This window comes from Amblyomma mixtum, chromosome 5 (genome assembly GCF_055824585.1).
Source record: "Amblyomma mixtum isolate Tamu chromosome 5, ASM5582458v1, whole genome shotgun sequence".
NCBI lineage: Eukaryota > Metazoa > Arthropoda > Arachnida > Ixodida > Ixodidae > Amblyomma > Amblyomma mixtum.
In genome coordinates, this window is record NC_143016.1 from 175,006,148 (window position 1) to 175,022,205 (window position 16,058).

At 46.8% G+C, this 16,058-nt stretch overlaps 1 protein-coding gene across 1 annotated transcript in view; it reads right to left on the reverse strand.

The window, feature by feature from the left end:
* Nucleotides 1-898: 898 nt before the first annotated feature.
* Nucleotides 899-16,058, reverse strand: part of Gcat (Glycine C-acetyltransferase) — a 34,052-nt gene continuing 18,892 nt past the window's right edge. The window contains exons 7-11 of the mRNA XM_089546375.1: nucleotides 15,757-15,839; nucleotides 10,861-11,072; nucleotides 6,427-6,502; nucleotides 4,050-4,097; nucleotides 899-3,225 (exon numbers count right to left, since the gene is read on the reverse strand). Of these exons, the coding sequence (XP_089402501.1) occupies nucleotides 3,116-3,225; nucleotides 4,050-4,097; nucleotides 6,427-6,502; nucleotides 10,861-11,072; nucleotides 15,757-15,839 (529 nt within the window). The 3' untranslated portion in view covers nucleotides 899-3,115. The remainder of the gene's footprint in view (nucleotides 3,226-4,049; nucleotides 4,098-6,426; nucleotides 6,503-10,860; nucleotides 11,073-15,756; nucleotides 15,840-16,058) is intronic.

Consider the following 16,058-nt stretch of genomic DNA (forward strand, 5'->3'; position numbering starts at 1 on the left):
CTATAGTCAGGTACAATTCAAGAATGCAGCAGCAAATTCCTCTCAAAGGAGACTGTCCAGCAGTGGTTGAACCTCTAGCATGAAATCGAAGGTGACCGGCAAGAGCCTACATGAAATTGGATTAACCGCAATGTCGGTCGACACCATTGGCTGGAGGGTCTGTGTGTGTGCCACTGCATTCTTGACTTGTATCCTACTGTAGTAATTTATATTTAGATAGCTTCGCTCATCAATGTCACTGTGTTCCCAAAGGCTGTCAGTGCACGCACGCTTCAAATGGAGACCTCTGTCATGTTGATAGCCTGCAAACTCTACTTCCCAGTGTCAAGGGATCCAATAGCCTATGAAATTTTCTATTAGATACATTTGTTGTGGCACCAATTGCCTATTAGTTGTCAATATGCAAATAGGCCTAGTTGGCCTCCTCCGCTTCTGGGCTTGCCCGGATCTCCAGAGCGCGCCACTGAGCGCTGGCAGGCATTTGTGCCTTCCTCCATGACCTGGTGGCACCGCTGGTTGGCGATCAGCACGCGGCCCCCAGCTGACTCCAGGATGTCCGTTCAGTAACACGGAGTCCCCTTACTTTCACATAACCAACCCAGCCCTCTACTGCAGCGCCCCCCCTGTATTTCAACATGGAATAAAATATTTTTCTAGCTGGTCCGTCAAATATCTCCATGTGGTGGAAATTGTTCTGAAGCCCTCCACTCTGGGAAGCAAGGACAGCTTGTGCTGCTGAAGGAAAGAAAAATTAAAACTACGCCATAAGGTCTTGCTAAGAGCTGACCTTTGGCCAGAGTTTGCCGTTTTTTTTTTTTCTAGCTCACTCCAGATCAGGCAGATTTCTGTTGAAATGTTCACATTCCAATCACTGTAAAAAGTCGGCTGAAGCAATCACTCATATTAAACTCTGCTTTTATTTTACACAACGGAAACAATGGAGAAGGATAGCAAACAGGCTCCACTGAGCATACGTGATGAAGCAGCTCAGGCAAGAGACTTGAACGACAGCTCTTCGCCTCGCAACGCAGTCTTCGACAATAACTGTGGCGGCTCTCCATCTCGCACACCTCCACCACAAGGGTGTCCTGGCTTAACAAGAGTGGCTTAATAAAGCCACTCTGCTAGCTCATTCAGTGGCAGTTAATGCATATGACAAGCATTCAGGTCACACTTCACTACTTACAGTTGTTGCAGGGTGAACTTATTTGCCTGCAATGACCATTCCCAGAAACACAGCAGAAAACCACCCTAGCTCATGACCTACTATGAGAACAAACAACACAGCTTTTTACTTCAAATTAAATTTATTTCATTGCATGCAGGATGTTTCATATTTATCTGTCTGGGTTGAAAAAAAATCTTTGTGCGAACCACTTGTCTATTTCAGCTCAAGCACAGACCACAGGGTAGCTTATGATAATCTACGTTTTTCGATAGGAATTTAAACATCGGAACTTGCCTGAGTTGTCCGAAATCGGCAAAAAACTGCAGTCAGCTTTGTGGAGAATTTCGTCTGGGCGAGCGTAGCAGCATATTTAACAGGCTGCGCCATCTGAGGCACAGAGAGACCTACCACAGCTCCGAGCAGGGATATTGGTTGCCTAATAGTTCGCCAGATGGCACAGCCTTTCAAATTGATTATCCTGCTCGCCTTGATGAATTCTGCGCGCAGACGACTCCAGGTTTTCACCAATTCCAGGCAGTGCCGACAAGTTCTGATGTTAAAGGGACAGTGAGGAGAGCTCTATCAATATTTTCTTTACAGCAAAATCCGATAGTTCGGCATTTCATGGCTTTGTTGCCACTTGGCCGGCAGAGAAAGATGCCTTTATTTCTAAGAAATTTGGATTCGAAGTTGAAAAAGTTTTCCCGCCGCTCTGATTCAAACTTCGGATTCTCCTATGACGACACAGGACTAAGTGACGTGAAACATGACGTGCACATGACGTAACGCAGACTCCGTGATTTCTGACGGCCAGCAGTGCAGCCTGGCAGCAGCCGAAAACAAAGCTACCGCCGGCTGCAGGTTGAAGGCATCTATCGGCTATTGTGGCCGTCACTAGCGTCGCTTCGTTTACGTTTGCACCGGCGTTTTGCCAGCGTTACGATGGATCCCGTTCTTGAAGTCGTCAACGAAGTTCTAGCAAACAGACACCTTTAGCATACTGTGTACCTTGTTTACGCTAGCGGAATACCGGGAGCCCGCCTACTGCCGCGGAGCAGGCGCTGATTGGTCTCGATGCTGCAGGCACGCGCGTAGCTGCCGGATACGTGGCGCCATCTGGCGACGTCAAGAAGATTCGCGAATGCATTGGCTGCGCCTCAGTGATTCATGGCTTCTCGTGTTCTAGTGTTTTTAGAACCATTGGTTCCAGCAACACTGTTTTGTCCTATGACGTCACCACGCTTGTACTTGCGAGTTTGGCCTGTGGCGGCGATACCTGTATTTTGGTTCTTGCTCTTTTCTACGTTACAGGAGCTTTGTTGTCAGTATGAGTGGCGTTTTTGTAATCAGGAGCTGGTATTCTGTCGATACAAACCAGCTTCAATTTTTCCTCAGTGTCCCTTTAAATTATTTATCGCAAAACACAGACTATCATAAGCTACCTTGTAGCCTGTGCTTGAACAGAAATAGACCTGTGGTTTGTGCAGGAGAATTTTTTCAACCCAGTCGGATAATTACAGAACACCCTGTGTATTATTTGCCATATAAGATGTTCCACCGCTATGGTTACCAACCCTTCAAACAAGAAAGTTGGAACTAGTGGAGGGGATGTGTATTAGCGATAAGAAACTGACACTGACAAACATGTAAAAATAAAAAATAAATGCCAGGGCCAATAAACCAAGCCAGTGCATTCTGACACCTTCTCCTCTATCACTGTTACTGCACTGTTTCTACCACAAAGTTCACCAATGAGCCCATGTCTTCATGGCATATCCACCTTTCATGCCTCCTCCAGCCCTTGCGCTTGGCTACTTGCAGGCCATTCTTCAAAAAATAAATTTTCGAACCCTTCAGTGGCAACTATAAAAGAAAGTGAACCAGAACAGAAGGTGCACTTGAGTCTGTTTGTCACTGTGGGTGCGGTGGTGTCGATGGAGGGTGGCACTATGAGACCACCCCAAACTTCCTGCCCACGGTGATGAAGGCATCCACTGTGCGGTCAATGTCCTCCATGGAGTGTGCTGCAGAGATCTGCACCCGGATGCGGGCCTTGCCTGCACCAGGGAGAAGTTGCACCTGCTCGGACTCTGTTCTCATCAAAGGAGGGGACTAAAAGGCACTGTGACAGCAACAATTTTCTTACAGGCGGTGCATTTGATATCGCAGTGTACCTCCCTTTTTCAAGCTTTATCCTAAACCAAACGACACGTACAGCTTGTTTCATTATAACATATTAAAGCCAAGCACTTTGGCTGCAATGAAGAGCAATAAACTTCGAGATGTCCGGATTGGGCAAATGTAGGCGCTGAAAACACCGAAGGTGTCATGGAACAAGTTGAGGCAAAGCAATCTCGGCTGAGCACCTTGTGCAGTAAACTCACAACAATTCTGAGCTAACATACACCAATTCTGTGAGTTTTCAGTTGTAATCCATTGGCTGCAGCTCATGAGGCATTAGTTTGCTCTTCATATCTGGAAGAAACTCGCCACGCATTTCTATCTAATGTTCTCGACCACTATAATCTGATAAAACTGCTTCCAAATCTGCTTCCACTATCTGCTAGCCGTCCTGCTTGGCTTAGTTGGTAGAGAGACTGCCCCTGACAGGCAGTGGTCCTGGGTTTGATCCTTAGACGAGGGCAAACTTTTCTTCAACTGCCAAGTTCCTATGAAAGCGCTTGGGTGAATGTTAATGAGTAATTACTCCGTTATTACAAATCTACTCCACCATGGAAGATTCCTTCAAAAATTGCTGTTTTTTGCATATGTACACCTCCCAATGATCTAATACTCGACTGCAGTATCTGAAACACTCTGCTACAGGCACTTCCCTGGCTGCCAAACATAACCATTTCCCGAGGTGTGAAAAGCCACATACCTTTGGGTACCACTGGGTAGCTGAAGCCGATGACGTAAACACCTTGCTCTGCAAAGATACGTGGTACATGCGGCTTAACATCCTGGGGCTGCATGTGAGCTACAAGGGATGAGGCCACACTGCAGGGCATTGGGTTAATTTTGACCACCCGAGGTATTTACATTTCGCCTCCAAAGAATTGTGGCCACTGCGAGTGGGATTTGATCCCATGACCCTCTTTCCACAAAGAGTAGGCAAGGCCAGCACAGAACTACAATCTGCCAGGTACTGGGAATTGGCATTCCGTGTGGACACGAGCACAGTGCATGCCGTCTTCACAACCTCCCCCACTGCAGACACACATGGGGCATGCAGCACACTTCTTTTGTTGCCCATCCTGTGGTAACCCGGACCGGGAATATTTCCTGGCCGAGAGCAAAAACCATCACAACAAAAGCTTAAAGAAGCACATTCAGCTTTCTACCACAAACACCCTCTCTGCAATGCTAGCAGCAGTCACCTTGAGAGTGGACAGGCACAGAACATCCTTGAATCCCTTATCCAACCCAACTCTGGCCCAAATCTTTCGCACTACTCAGCTCACCCCTGAAGGACTCCTGCCTTTTCTTTGGACATCGCCTTCATTTTCCAGCAGCTTACCCAGGTACTGCGCTCCGCTACACATAACACCACTTCAAAACCAGATGTGCCGCCAACTGCTCCATAATGCGCCCCAGAACACTCGGAAAGCTCTCCAGAGAAACTAGTACAGCAATGTCATCAGCAAATCTGAGGTTACCAGGGTGTATTCCTCACAGACCCTCATAGAGAATTCATCTCAGTCCAACCCTCTGAATGCCTTTGTGTTAGCATGCAGTAAATAACAGCAAAGGGTTTGCGTCCCCCTGCCTTTGTCATCAGTATTGACGCACATTCCACCTGTGCAGTGCAGCTGTTCACTGTGAAGCCTGTGTAGGAATTTTCCAGCACATTTACACGAGCTTCCTCCACATGCTGGCCATGCAGTGCCTGCACGACTGCTGATGTTTCAGCTGAATTAAATTCCCTTTTGCAATCTACGAAGCCTACACCAGGCGTTTCAGGAAAGCCTGCCACTAATTTTTGAAAATACGCTTTTTGAGGTAACAGTATGGCTTTTGCAGCATAGCAATACCAGCGTTGGTGGACACTGGTGAATCACTTTGACTTAGCTGGTTAACTAACATCTAATAGTTAACTTTTTAACTATTAGAGTTTTTAACCCCGACCAGCAACGAGGACTGGTTTGCAGGGCCCATGCTGTGGCGCAGACCAGTGGGCTGCCGGAATGTCGGACCATCCAAGGCTCCAGTAACTGCCATTGTTTCAATAAAGTTTTCAATCATCATGCACGTTAACATTAAACCCACTTTTGACAGTTGCCTGGTTATGGTGTAACACAAGCAGGTGTTGCAGCAGCACAACTTTCCACGGCTTGGTTTCAGAATGATTAGACAACAAAAGCCTGCAAAAACCACTTAAAGGTTGTGGATAATGTTCTTGCTCTTGGAAAAGCTCCCTGTATTCTGCCAGTATCGTGTCCTGCTGCTAGTCAGTCAATCTCCTTTCTCATGCACCATCCAAGGCACAAGAACTCGACAGGGTAGTAGTAACTTGCAGAAAAATCAGTGCCCACCGAACCATCCCTTGCATCAATATTCAGTGCAGCCTCGCCCCTGGAGGTCAGATCACAGTATTTGCTACAGGGTTTGTGTTCTCACGCAATGTGGATTCACAGCTTGTAGCACAGAGCAGTCTTTAAATTGTTACTGATCTATAAGGTGTGGAACTTACACATTCTGGGCATCATTTCACACTGTGCGACTTCATCCATGCATAACGAACAGCGAGAGCACTCAGCAGTGCAAACAAGCCACTGAACTGAAAGCATCAATGAAACAACACCACAAAAGAGCCACAGGCTGGAAATGGCAATGGCCAAAAATGGCAATGGCCTCAATCTGGACAGCCATGTAACATACCTACTCCAAGTTTGTAGGAAAATTTTTGATGTCAAGCAAAAATACATGTGCTGAAAAGATAGATAATTTTGCCTTTATTGATGAATTTCATTAAGTTTAGTTGGGAATTGTATTTCATGATGAAGATATTTGGGGATATTTAAGGGTTCAGAAAAACTGTAGTAGTACCGTCAAGGACACTGAAAATAAAGTTTTCGAATTCAAGGCTTTTCAAAGACTTCCAATAACTTTCCACCTCACTACTTCCAATATCTACACCCACAAGCCATGCGTGCGCAAAGCCTGTGTCAATGGGTATGGTTCGCGTAGCCTATTCAAAGCTGCCTTTTGGCCGATGTGTGTTGAAAACGCACATAACACCTTGGGCCCGAACTCACCCAGCATGCCGTCTGCGAAGTCAGCAGCCAAGCGTGCATCTCCCAGCATCACAGGGCAGATGGGATGGTCGTCACCCTGAAAGGAAACCAGTAGCCACAATATGGGGCACGAGGCAGGCTGCACAGGAGGACCCAGCAGCAATACTGGCTGCTGACATTCTGCGACATGCAAACAGATGCTGTGTTTTGCCCGCCAACAAAGTGCACTGGCTCCAGCAGGGACTGAACTGACTACCCCAACACCACAGTCGCTGGGCCAGCCGGTCGGCCAGAACAGATGGCGTGCTAGAACCCTGGCTACACCAGGTAGGTAGGAAGGTAAACTTTAATGATTAAAATCAGGGGAATGTTTCTTGAGTCCTCTGGGTGGGGTCCTCATTCCAGGGCTCCACCGGCGTCAGCTGTCAGACAGAGCTGTTTTATGGGGGCTCTTTGGTCCTCGATACGATCGCTGGTCAGCATCACCTTCCACCGCTCAAATGGCGTGTACTGTGTTTGTAAGTTTGGTTTAGTTTGTTGGGGTTTAACGTCCCGAAGCAACTCAGGCTATGAGGGGCGCCGTAGTGAAGGGCTCCGAAAATTTCGACCACCTGGGGTTCTTTAGCGTGCACTGACATCGCACAGTAGACGGGCCTCCAGAATTTCACCTCCATCAAAATTCGACCGCCGCGGCTGGGATCGAACCCACGTCTTTCGGGTCAGCAGCCAAGCACCATAACCACTGAGCCACCGCGGCGGCCTTAGGCGATGATAAAGCGGAGCAGCCTCATAGAACGCTGGAGCACTATGTGTTGGATATGAAAGTATAGCAGGGGTAAGCAGTGCTAGCGCACCTACTTTGCATTTGATTAACTATGCAAGCTAGCTGTATATTTTTTCGTTTAGAACATCTCTTTCGTCAACTTCCAACTGTGCTGCTAAAACGCTATGACCTCACATAATGGCGTCATCAGCGAGTACTGCTGCCGATCAATGAGAGTGCTATCGCCAAGAACAAGACAGACAGTGTGATCGCCTAAGGAAGCGTCAGGTGCAATCTTTGAGGACAGAAGCGAGGGCAACAACGCCTTCGAAAATGAGAACAAGAACTCCTTCGCAAGTTTCCTCAAAAACTGTACTTTGTTTATGGCAACACAACATGGGTCAGCATGCATTCATTCCTACAGTGGAATAATCTAGGTCAAGCACGGATTAGACCGCTAATTTTTTTTTGTTCATAAACTTCTACCCAACTTCCTCGCATAACACTGTGTACTTTTTTCCTGTTTTACTCTGGCAAAAGTGACTGTTGCATCTCAGTCATGTGCTTCCCCCTTCTCTTGTTCTGCGCCCGCAAGTCAACTCTCGCGTTAAATTTGGTTATGTACGGTCTAATGCTCTTCATTTCGTGCTAAGGAGGTTGATGTCTTTAACATCTGTGTGTGTCGAAATTGCTCATTTTCATATCGGGAAAGCAGTTGAAAAATATAAACATAAAAACTCATAATGCTTGCACCATAAAAGCACTCTGGTCATCAAAAGCCACATGGCAGATAGGCCATGTGGCTTTCTTTTGCAGCAAGTAAATTTTCTCCAAGTTGCTTTCAGTAGCTGAGCCCCATAAAAGATGCCAATAGTTCGCATGAGAGGAGAATAATGATTTGTGCAAAGCTGTTTCACCCTGGGTGGGCCTACAACTAGAGCGAGTTTGGGCAAAGTACCATCCGTGTGAGTATCTGGTGAGATTTTTCATGGAAGACAATAGCGAGTGTTTTAAATTTATCAACAATTTCATCTCAACTCGTACTAATCTTTTCCTTGTATGTAAAAATTTGTTTTTCAGCCTGAAGATTACAGCTTTGCTTTTGCTTGCATTTACTCAGTCCGTTGATTTCTGTCCACATGTTAAAGAGAGAGAGGTGAACTAATGTTCCCTTTATCTATCAAAACATACAGTAAAACCTCATTTATTCACCTCCCGTTAATAAGGAATTCTGAACAATTAAGACTACCAGAGTGGTCCTGGTCAAAGCCCATGTTTGTCTATGGTGTTGGACGGTCCTTAATTGGATGCACTCCCGACAGGAGGCATGTTGATGTGCAATTGGCAACGCAAGCAATCATCCAAGCAGCCCTCCATAAGCCAGGACTGCATTGTGCAGTGTTGCCCATGAACCTCTGATGAGCAGGAAGTATATCCATAGCAGTAAAATGGTCGTAAAGTGTTGAGTAAGCATGATGCCTTTTGTGGCATTGCTCTTCATAAGCTAATGAACAAACGCAGTGGTGAGAGCTTCATACACCAGTGAGGGGGCCATTATCACATAAACATCCTCCTCACCTAGGCCTGAATGAAGTGCCGAAAAGATTTTCTGTGATGACCCGGCAAATTTTCCGGATGGCGACCACCTCCCTTTAACGCTGTCGCTTGTCATCGCATAATGATAATTAAGCGCCCCCGCAATTTCCGCAGTCATTGGCAAGAAAGAAGATACTGGGGTTGCCTGGATAAATGAAAATAGCTGCTCAGTCAGTGATGTTTACAAAGCTTATAAATTAAAATATAGCCCCTAATATATGATTACAGCCTTTCATTTTTGGGTAAAACCTGATCTTACCCAATTCTTGCACCCCAAGCAGATTTCTTAAAAATTGGGTCAAACTTGATTTCTCCCCAAAAATGCCCCTTCTAGAGTACACACAAGTGCAAGTGAATGAGGGCCTCATCATATGAAAGGGCACAGAGACTGTACGTTTTCCTGAACAAAGCTGAGCATGAGCATGGTGTGCGTGTTGATGGCAGATAGACCACAGCTCAACTGCCGTGGTAGCCAGAACATGATATTTTTTTCGCCCTGCTCAAGCATAGCTTCGTGTAAGTGTCCTACTTGCAGCTGATAGATTTCCTAAACCAACTAACTGCTCAGAGTGGGGATGATAGCGAACAAACAGCGATTAGCTAGCAGGGGGTGGGCAGATGGTGTTTCCCAGTCAGCAGAGGCGTATACCTCAAAGTGCACAACTGCGCTGCATATCCAACACTGCCACCGCTGTATCATGCCCCTGCCTTCCCTACTGAAATAATTTTCAATATTGACTGAGTGTAACTTATACTCAACAGCCAGCTAGCTATGGCTAGCATGCCAAAAAATATCGACATTTTTTGGCTAATGGGGGATGCGGCTCTCAAATCGCAATAAATGGCCCCCAAAAAAATCGGTTTTTCGAAGATCATTGTGTCGGCTTGTATGCCTCCTTTTCTATGCTGTCCCAAAGCTTCATAGCTGAAATCCACAGAGAAGTAAAAAAAAAAAGTTTTGTGCACCGTGGTGGCACTGAATATCAGGGAAATACTCGAAAAATCATTGTTTTCCTCCCTGCCAGATTTCTGACTCGATGTTCGCTTCGTGCAACAGATTTCTTCATCACTGTTTTGTCTACTTTGACCCACTCACAGAACTCCGCTCTATGCAATGACACTCTAGCTTCCATTTTGATAAATTGTAGGTTTTTGGAGTGGCGTCTTGACATGTCTACTCCAAGTGCTTTGCAAAAAATGGAAACAATGAAATCTGTGTCATGGAAAACAAAAAATAAGAATGTCATCATGTGTAGCATGCACTCAGAAATGCGATGAATATATGTTGAACCAGTCTTCTACTGCAGTTGGTCTAGCCCCCAGGTGTTTGACAAGGCGTCGAAGATAGAAAATTTGTATAAAAAAAAAGATCTCCAGATATAATGCTAAAATTTTGTCCACTCAAGTGTGAAAGCATTACTAATGTGCAGAAGTTTTGTCAAACTTCATCAAAAATTAAGAAAGTTGGTGTTTCGTGTCTCGAAGACAGAATTTTTATTAGTTTTCCCCAGTTTAAACCAAACACTCCATTCCCTAAGTAAAATCACTGACTCATCATCTTAATTCACTTCCACTCTTAAGGCAGTCTGCTTCAAGAGCTGGATTAACCACAAACTATGCATCAGCAATTACAGTGCAGTTTTCCAATTAGTATTTGCTGCAGCGACTGCGCAGTTCACGTTGATAGCTCCTGATACCTGGGAATCCAACCTTAGAGGCATGCTCTATGATCTAAGCATGTAACACACTTGTTTTCATGCATAAAGACAGTGAAAAAAGGGCGGGGGGGCAATGCTGTGATCTGCCACTAGGACAGTAAGAAAAACAGATGCTGAAACTTAGGAGGCACAACTAAAAATGGCTAATAAACACACCAAAGTGAAAGCTGGATGGAGCCAATGAGCGGCCAGGAAGCCATCCTAAAATTTCAATCGCCAGGTGCTCCAGAAAGTAGCCAATTCGACGCAGAGTAGCCACCACTGGCAACCCTGGCTGCCACCCTGTAATTCCCAACTACGGTACCAAATGCGCAAGAAGCGATTCCATCTCTGTTTAACACACAGCCACCAGATGAGGGCAAAAGTGGGTGGACTCACGGAGATCTGGAAGCCGGCGGCCGTCATGCGCGAGCGGAAGCGGTGCGTCAGCCCGGCCACCTTCTGCGCCAGCTCAGGACTGGCCAGCAGCAGGTCGAGCACCTTGGAGGCCGAGGCCACCACAGGCGGGGGCAGAGAGTTGGAGAAGAGGTAAGGCCGTGAGCGCTGCCGCAGCAGCTCCACCAGCTCCCTCCCACAAGTGGTGTAGCCCCCTGCAGTGGAGAACCAACCAACCCCAGGTGGAGGCACACTGGGCGACACCAGGAGTGCTCACAGGTGGTGCCAAGCACACCACAGAGGTGAATTCTGATAATGACCCATCACAACTGCCCTCATGTGAGGCATACAGGGACAACAGTATAATAGCTGTTTGTTAACTCGTTGTCCTTCCAGCTGCATGGGCAGGCTAACACAACGAAGTAGTGGCAACATGGCTGTTTTTGTGTGCCTGACGTGATCTCAACCGTACTTGTGATGTCATAGCCATCATTTGGCCATGCAAAACCTTAACAAGTAAGATGTAAAAAGCCTTCAGAGAGTTTTGCCTGAGGTTGTTGGGACACAATGCTCTGCAATGCTTGCGTGTCAGCTAAATTTGTCTCTGTTCAGGTCAGTCATGGTACCTTGCCAGTGGGCCCAAGGTTAGGTTAGGTTAGGTTAGGTGCCTAACCTAACCTAACCTTGGGCCCACTGGCAAGGTACCATGACTGACCTGAACAGAGACAAATTTAGCTGGCACGAAAGCAGTGCAGAGCATTGTCTCCCAACAACCTCAGGAAAAACTCTCTGAAGGCTTTTTACATCTTACTTGTTAAGGTTTTGCATGGCCAAATCATGTCAATGACATCACAAGTACGGTTGAGATCACGTCGCACACACAAAAACTGCCGTGTTGCCAGTACTTCGTTGTGCTAGCCTGCCCATGCAGCTGGAAGGACAACAAGTTAACAAACAGCTATTATACCGTTGCCCCTGTATGCCTCACATGAACCCTGCTAGTGACATCTTGGCCATTTTAAACAAAAGTGAACCTACATGCATTCTCACACAAACAAAAATGGCCTCCTGGGGCTAAAAGCTAAAAAGCTTAACGAGACTCGGGTGATGTGGCAAAACCATAGGACGCAACAGCTGTGAGTTAACATTCACCTTCAAGATCTATAAACAAGCTGCGCGATTAGTATTACTGTGACGCCGTATGTCACATACACAACAAAAATAGATTTCATTCCTGTCAGATGGAACCAAGGACCTCAGCAGAAGAAATTTAATTATAAACTGTTAACTGGGCATAAATGATTTCCACAAAGTGATTTATGTTTGCCAACACCTTGTGCACCATTCCAAAGATGTGGTATAATGAAAAATTTGCTGCCTCCACCCAGTAAGATGAGCACCTAGAAACAGGCCTTACAATGTGCTGGCAGGCCTTACAATGTGCTGGTGAGTTGATGAACTCACCACAGAGTCCCTCATCAGTGAGGAGTGGGGAAACTATGCGTCTCTCTCGGTCTTGGCTAGCTGGGTGCCGGCATCGTGGACCCAAACCCACACCACTTTCAAGAATTGTGACTCTAACAGTGGGCTCCCTTCAGGACAAAACCTTTCAGGGCTAAAATCCCTGGCATGCTTTAAAGCGCAACTCCGGCAGTTTTAGACGTTCACAGATGTCAATAAGATTTGCATTGCAAGTTCTCCTGGAAGTCAAGATCGTGCACACCGAACAACACAATTGAGAGGCATTCAGTTTTCTTGCAGAATAATGTTAAAGATAGGCACCCATCTTCCCTATTCGTGCTGTCAAACGGGCAATTTCTATGGCCAACCCTGTGCAGGATGACATCATACTTGGAATAGCCTGGCAGGCAGCAGACTTACGGCAGCCCGGCAGCAAACAGGTTCCATGGGTTTGGCTGTAGTCTAGTTTACAGTTTGTGCGTTGCAGTCCCTGAAGTGATTGTGGTGACTGGTGTTGTGGGCTGCACACAGATCACTCGGAAAAGATGACGGGAGTGCCTTTGAGGAGAGTGGATTAATGCTATCCAGCACCTTCGCTGGTCCCCGCCTTCAAGAGCACATGCTTTCTCGGAAACTTTTACACAGGAGTGCTACGAACACAGTGTCCTTCTGAAGGAGTGTTCAGCTTTACAAAACCATATTGCAGGAGGCTGGTGAGCTCAGATGCTGTGGCCAACGTTGCTCCATACACGATGCCTGTTGGGCTGCCTATTTCTCGAGAGGACCACTATGAAAAGGAATCGGGCAGTGGTAAGTTTAGGAGATGATCAGATGACGTCTTATTCTGGTTAACTAACATCGACTGTGTAGAGTAGATTACTGCAAGCAGCAAACAGGAACAAAAATACTTCTGGCTCAACTATAAAAAGTTCACTTGCACTGGGAGGAGTACTGGTGGATATGCATGCCCCGGAAACCACATCTAACTCAATTCAAATCAAATATTATAGTTGCTTTTATTACTAGTATTATCAAATCCAGTATGGACTCTCAATAACTTTCAGTCACCGTCATACTGGCAATACCGTTGTTTAAAGAGAAATGGCATTTACATCAGTGTGTCAGCATGTGGGAAATTCTAGCAAATGCTTTCAAGAGCTCGTAGCCCTAGTGTTTTAGCTGTGCTTAAAGGTGCACTGAAGAGGAATCTGAACTCGTATTTTTACCACTGGAACTCGGTCCACACATTCCGAGCGTTCTTGGAAACTTTGAATTATTGCCCTGTGCGGCCGATGTCCCTAATTAAATCGAATTAACGTTGGGCTCCCACCTTTTTTTTTTTTTAATTCCCCGCAGATGGTGGGAGGAGTCGGCCAACCTTTCACCCAGTCCCGTGGCGGCTTGCCACTCTGCCATCAGCGGAGTGATACGTAGTGCTCGGCGAAAGCAGAGTCCACGCGTATTTTTATTTCCGTGGGCCTAATTTGCAGCTATGTAGCCTCTGACTAGACCTATTTATTCATGGAAGCCTAAAAGAAACAAAATAAAAGCGAAAGCGAAGCTGCCACGCGACTGCCTGAAAGGCACTCCATGTGTTGGTAGACTCCTCCCACCATATGCGGGGAATTAAAAGAAAAAAAGGCGGGAGCCAGACATTAATGCAATTTAATTAGGGAAATCGGCCACACAGGGCAATAAATCGAGGTTTCTAAGAATGCTGGGAACGTGTATATCGAGTTCCCGCGGCAAAAAGACGAAATCAGATTCCTCTTCAGTGCACCTTTAAGATTGCTCATTTGTTCTCACCTAGATAGATATGCATGCTTGCTACTGTTGTAATCTTTCTGTAATGGAATCATTTTCCTCGTACCTTGAAATGCGTCTGGCACATGGCGTTTCTATTGAGGAAGTTCTCATTCTAGACTGTGGGTCATCTTTGCGCTGCCTCCCTTTCCTGCACCCCTCTTGCTAAGAGCCTCGCTTTTTCTTTGATTTCTAAACCATGAAGGCTTAGCCATCACTGTTCAGAAAGAGGAAAAAGTGCGACACGCTATGCTCGTCAAGCTTCACTGTAATCTGGCTTTTATCGTGGCAGCAGGTCATAGGTAAATGGCAAGTCATTTGTACTGCAGTTGTCCATAGAGTTGTCACTTCTGGAGGACATGGAGGAAGGACCGTGGATCTGAGCTTGGTCTTGGTATGTGATGTTCCGTCACCGATTCGCTTCTGGCACAGCATGGCAGTGCGCACATGCAGCTCGCTTGCCAAGGGTGCTTGTCATCACTGATGTCACAACAAAAGCCCTCTTGATCATGCATGGAAGTTTCAAATTCGGTCCCAGTTCTTAGCTTTTTTTTAATTATTGTTTGAGCATTTCAAAAAAATAAGTCGTGTACTACTCTGACAAAAAAGCCGTCACCAATGTAAATCAGCCATTAACTGACTACGATAAAAAAAATCGCTGGGGTTGCCCTTTAAGATGACAAGCAGGTGTGGACACGGCCCACGAGCTCCAGCTTGAATGTCTGCACCTATCGCTAAGCACTCCTGCATCGTTCATTTCACTGCCAGAGGTGATGCAGACACCTGGAAACAACGGAGCAAACAGCGTGCACAATGGTGCAAACAAAGCAGTCTGTGGGTGACTACAGAGGTCCGAGTGGTGCACACTGCCTTCTCGGGCGATGTTAAAGTAGGAGCCTACGGCGCCACTAGCTTATTTCCCCCCTACCGTGCCCGTCTGAAGTTGGGAGGGGTTGACAATGATGACAGCGCGTTGCGCGCTTCGGACGCTGTCGGATGCAGGGAGCAAGACCGCGAACAGCCTTGTCAGGGTCACAAAGGGCTGACGACCGTTTCCCATTGAAGGGAGATTAGCTCTCAAGGGGGTGGGGGTCAGTGGGGTCGGCGACTTCTGAAACGACCAAGCGGTGGACTTTACTGGCGCCACGTTAGAGTGCATATTCCAGGAAAAGTGCACGGTCCGCCGAGTCGGGCTCTGGCGAGCACTGGGCCCCGCCCACTTGTATGTACAGTGCCATAGCAGTAGTATTGGTTGAAATTGGGCGAGAGCAGATTTAATAAAGCTCCGCCCAATTATCGAAGGTATTAAAAGCCCGCTGCAAACAAAGAGCGGGGGGAGTGCACCAAGTCTCAGTCTCGGCCACTTTTCTACAGCCCTTCTTTTAAAAGCCTTTTTTTAAACCGCCCTTTTCTCTAAGTTCTTGTAGTCGGTCCCGTATTCAATAAACTTGTTTTGCTTCTCAAAAAGTTTGGAGTGGCTGCCCCAACCGACAACGTGTCGCCGGACAAGTGGACAAAGATGTGAAGTGCCCAGCATTTGATAAGACCAACCGGCCATTCATTTCGACATTTTAGGAGAGAAACTTAACTGGTACCGTGACCAGGACCAGTGTTTCAATTTAACTGGCGACTCACCAGCGGCTCCTCCCAATGCCTTGCCCAGAGTCGAGTTGATGATGTCCACCCGGCCGGACAACCCAAAGTGCTCCTCAGTGCCCCTGCAGCAAAGGTGTGCCATCCATTCAGCCAGGCAAGAGGATGCGGCAGAAACTCAGGCCATCATCACGATCAGAGTCAGGTCTCCTGAGCACTCGTGCCAAACACAGGTTCGCCTATACGCTTGCTGAGGGAAGCTGTGGCAATGAATCTGCAGCAACCGACAAACTGGGCCCCCATGAGGGTTGCAGCATTTCTTGCTTGCAGACAGACAGCAACTC